The sequence below is a fragment of the Cornus florida genome, unplaced genomic scaffold (genome assembly GCF_030987335.1).
Source record: "Cornus florida cultivar Cherokee Brave unplaced genomic scaffold, ASM3098733v1 CherokeeBrave_3.0.0_Hap2_Chr05, whole genome shotgun sequence".
Lineage (NCBI taxonomy): Eukaryota > Viridiplantae > Streptophyta > Magnoliopsida > Cornales > Cornaceae > Cornus > Cornus florida.
Genome location: NW_026775575.1, coordinates 60,167,879 through 60,172,105, shown reverse-complemented (window position 1 = coordinate 60,172,105; position 4,227 = coordinate 60,167,879). Strand labels below are relative to the sequence as shown.

The following is a 4,227-nucleotide window of genomic DNA, read 5'->3' as shown; positions in this document are numbered from 1 at the left end:
GACATGTTGTATAGAAGTTTTGATAGTCCATAGCTTAGGAACACCTTTGATGGATTATGCTTAGTTTTTGACTTCATGTGCTCTCATCATATTTATTGAGGAATTTTATAGTCCATAACTTAGTGAGCATGTCATAAGCTACACCCTAGTCTAGGTAGTTAAAGCATGTAAAACTTTGATGGATTATACTAAATTCTTGATTTTATGAAATTCCTAAAGATAATGTAGTAATCATGTATTTCTACATATCATGGTCACATATATAATTTGTTCCCCAAGTTAATTGCAAGCAAGCATGTTTATATGGTTTATGGTGAATTCATTTCCCTAGCTCTCTCTACATAAGTTTAATTCATCTTAAATTCAGTCCAATTACTATTTTATGCATATCTTAATTCCTCATTCTACGTGACAAACAAATCAAACCTTATACACCTCTTTTATCAAACTAAAAGTGATTTTACAACCTTGGCTGCCATAAACTAGCAATCCTTGTGGTTCGACTTACCCTTACAATAGCCCTATTTTACAATGATTTGTGTTATTGCAAGTGTTGATTATTATTAGTAAACATATTTCAACCACCAAGATGGCTCTAAAACTCGATATGAGTAAAGTTTATGATAGACTAGAATGGGCATTTCTCGAAGCTATGATGAAAATTTTTGGATTCCATCCTCATTGGATAAAATTAATAATGAATTATGTGACAACTGGTTCTTTTTCAATTGTTATTAATGGCGGTCCAGTTGAGTTTTTCAATCCACACCGTGGCCTACATCAAGGCAACCCGTTATCTTTGTATCTGTTTACTATATGTGCGGAAGCCCTCTCCAATTCCCTTAAGGTTGCATGTGGGCATAAGGTCATTTCGAGTTTAAAGATTTGTCGGCACACTTCGGCAATTTTCCACTTATTCTTAATTTGCGGACAACTCAGTTATTTTCTGTAAGGCAAATCAAACTAAAGTAAAGTTCATTAAAGAGGTGCTTCAAAGGTATGAGTGTGTTTCTGGTCAGCAATTAACTTTTCTAAATCATCTGTTTTCTTCTCTAAAAATTCCTCTCCTATTTTGAAAAGTATGATTTGCATTAATATTTTGGGGATTAGAGAGGAGGGACTAAGAGAAAGGTAGTTGCAAGAAGAGGAGCCCTTATTAAAGTGGTGCTTAGTGCTCTTCCCACGTTCGTTATGCCATGCTTTAAGTTGCCTCAGAAAATTTTTAATTCTCTAAATGGCATTTTGAGGAGATTTAATTTGGTGGGGTTCTAAAAACAATTCCCCAAAGATGAATTAGGTTAAATGGGAGGATATTCGCCTCAATAAAGATAAAGGAGGTTTGGGTTTTAGGGACTTAGTAAAGATAAGGTGTGGATAGAAAAGATAGAAGAAGAAGAAGAAGAAGAAGAAGAAGAAAAATTTGAGAAAAGGTGGGGATTGTTAGAGTATTTCTCAAGTTCATCATAGTGATATATTTAAGGTAGAGAAATCTTCACTTGAGGTGGAGCTATGACGAGATCTTTGTTTGAGGTGGAACTATTTTTGGTTTACCTTTAGCTACTGCTAAAGTTGAACCGATTCAATGACTTTAAACTGGTTCAAGTGTGGCATTGACTTTTGGCTACTACGAAACTTCAACCGGTTCAGAGCCATTGAACTGGTTCAAGTTGGGCAGTGAGTTATTGGAAGCTGCGAGAAAAAGTTTCCTAATTAGTTTTGAAAGTCAGAAGACTTGGGGAAAAAGGTTAAATATCGATTTGGGGAAGAAGTTATACCTACTAATTTAGAGTTAAAGAATAATATGGTAACTCATTATAGGCAAGTTGGGGAATAATCCAACAATGAATTGAGTTTTGAAGACTATAGGTTTAGGGAGAGAGAAAAGAGAGAAAATATGTAAGGTGTTTAAGAGTGAGTGTTGTGAATAAAAGGAAGAGTATATGTAATTTTTGAGTTTATACATGTAGCTTCAAAAGAGATTATGAATGAGTGAGTGAGATTTTGATATGTGGTTATATATTTTCTTTCTTGATTCATAAAAGTGAAATCTCTTTCTCCATGGACGTAGCCCTAGAGTTGGGTGAACCGTGTAAAAATATTTTGTTGTGCATGGATGTGTATGATTATTGTCTCCATATATACTTAATTGTATTGATATAATGTGCTGGTACTTCCGCTGGGTGTGATGAATGAGGGATTTAACTTTCAATAACAGTCAACCGTTGAGTGAGTTGGAGGGAGTTAATTTTCCCCAACACTTCTCGGGGACAGTGGGGGAGTTGTCTTTCGAAATTCAGCTAGTATGATCTTGAAGGTGGTTGTGTTTAACTCATTCCCCTCAGTGAGTGCTTTGATGGCAGAAGTTGAATGTCTTCGATGACTTTTGCTTTAGGCCCAATATTTGCATTTCCAAAAATGTTGGTTTCAAAGTGATTCCTCGGAGGTTTGCAAAGGAATGATAGATAGACATTACCACCAATTAAGTTCAAGTTAATCCAATAATTCATGATATTAGGTTCTTGCTCAAGCAGCACACCTCTTTTCGTATTAGTCATGTGAGTCGACTTGGCAATGAGGCAGCTCATGCTATAGCAAAACTTTCTAAAGCGGAGGAGATAATTCAACTCGCTGATTGGGATGTTTCATATCGAGAACTGTAATTTATTGTGTTTTGACTGTTTAATATATGTCTTGTTGTTTGCCTGGAAAAAAAAAACGATATGTTTAATTGGTTTAGTTTTTATCCATTTAATGCAATCTGAGTCCCATCCTCAATGAGATAAACATATATCTAACAAACATTGTCGATTCAACTATTATGCTACTATCGAACTTCATTTTTCAATCCAAATTTTCACCAAAATATGTGGCTATGTCACTCTGACAATGTTCTTGGAACAAAAACACTCACATGTATGAATACCATATAAGAACAAACTTATCACTATACCTCTGACAAAGAAGACTACCTCTGGACCAACTATGCTCACAAATTTTTTATTTTTAATTTTTTCCTTCTCAACTGTACTCACATTTAAGTAGTCATTTCCATTGGTACTTTCAAGATTCATTGACCACAAAATTCATAGAAATACAAACTACATTGATATTTTATTGAGTCTTCTACTTTGATCCAACACCAGAAATTGAAACCTTTTGCGATGCAATTGAAAGGCTGCGTACAGTAATCTACATACCTGAAACAATACAAACTTAACAAGATTCAACGTCCAAAAGATATATATAAATAATCCCTACGCACACAAAACACACAGTGTGGGGGCTGTGCGCAAAATAATTATTTTTATTAAAATTGAGATCGAGAGACCAACTGACTACCACTAGATCTACTTGTGCATGTTGTAATTTAAAATTGAAGTGCATGCATTATGAAAATATCTTAGCAATTGGTAGGAGTAGTGAGGTTGCACTTGGCAGGGAGTGCCATGGCAAGATCAGGATCAATCCCAAGAGAAGGCAAAATGAATGAATTCCTATAAGAACACAAACATGTCAAGTCAGCCCCTGACAGAGCTTGGCAACACTCCGGCGTCGGCGTGACCGGGTTCGGCGCAGTCACGGCGGGCTTGCATGCCATCAGACCATCCTCATTCATGTTACACAACTCCAATGCTTTGGACCCTTCCAATAGTACCATAACCAAAACCACCACCACCACCGCCATCATCTTCCTTCCCATCTCCATTTTACCTATGATTTAGAAATTATTTGTCACTTTACACTATATATCTCACTATATATATCACATATATGGTTGTGGAATAATTGTTTCTTATATATAGAGTACCAAGGGCTTTTTTAGGAACCAAAAGCTGTGAGCCCGTGAATAGGAATTGGCATGATCCGAGCTGTCACGGGAGTCATTGGCCACATAAAACGTATGTGGTATTGGTCATTTACTTTCATTTATTTTGTTCTACTTTATAAGTTACACATATATGTGTGTGGGGGGTTTTGGTTGTCGTTATGTTTCTTGGAACTTGGAGATGCTTTTGTATTAGTTGTAAGTTTGTAGTAACTTGTAACTGCGTGTGCGTGTGAGAGAGAGAGGGAGAGAAATAGAGAGTAGGGATATATGGCCCGGTTTTGGGTGTTCGTGCAGTTTTTAAAACTTTATTTCGGTTACATGATTTAATGGATCTTTAAGGATCATCAGTTTTGATGTTTAATTTGTAAGATTTATTGTGTTTTATTTCGGTTACATGA

The 4,227-nt window shown here is 35.8% G+C and overlaps 1 protein-coding gene across 1 annotated transcript; it reads right to left on the bottom strand.

Annotated features, from left to right (window-relative positions):
* Positions 1–2,983: 2,983 nt before the first annotated feature.
* On the bottom strand, positions 2,984–3,797 carry LOC132310174 (putative lipid-transfer protein DIR1). Its single transcript, XM_059808392.1, has one exon. It carries the CDS (start codon positions 3,704–3,706, stop codon positions 3,401–3,403), a length of 306 nt encoding a protein of 101 aa, XP_059664375.1. The 5' UTR covers positions 3,707–3,797; the 3' UTR covers positions 2,984–3,400.
* Between the last annotated feature and the right edge of the window lie 430 nt (positions 3,798–4,227).

Excerpts from the sequence above, each read along its gene's own strand:
- LOC132310174 (XM_059808392.1), bottom strand. The coding sequence starts at position 3,706 with ATGGAGATGGGAAGGAAGATGATGGCGGTGGTGGTGGTGGTTTTGGTT.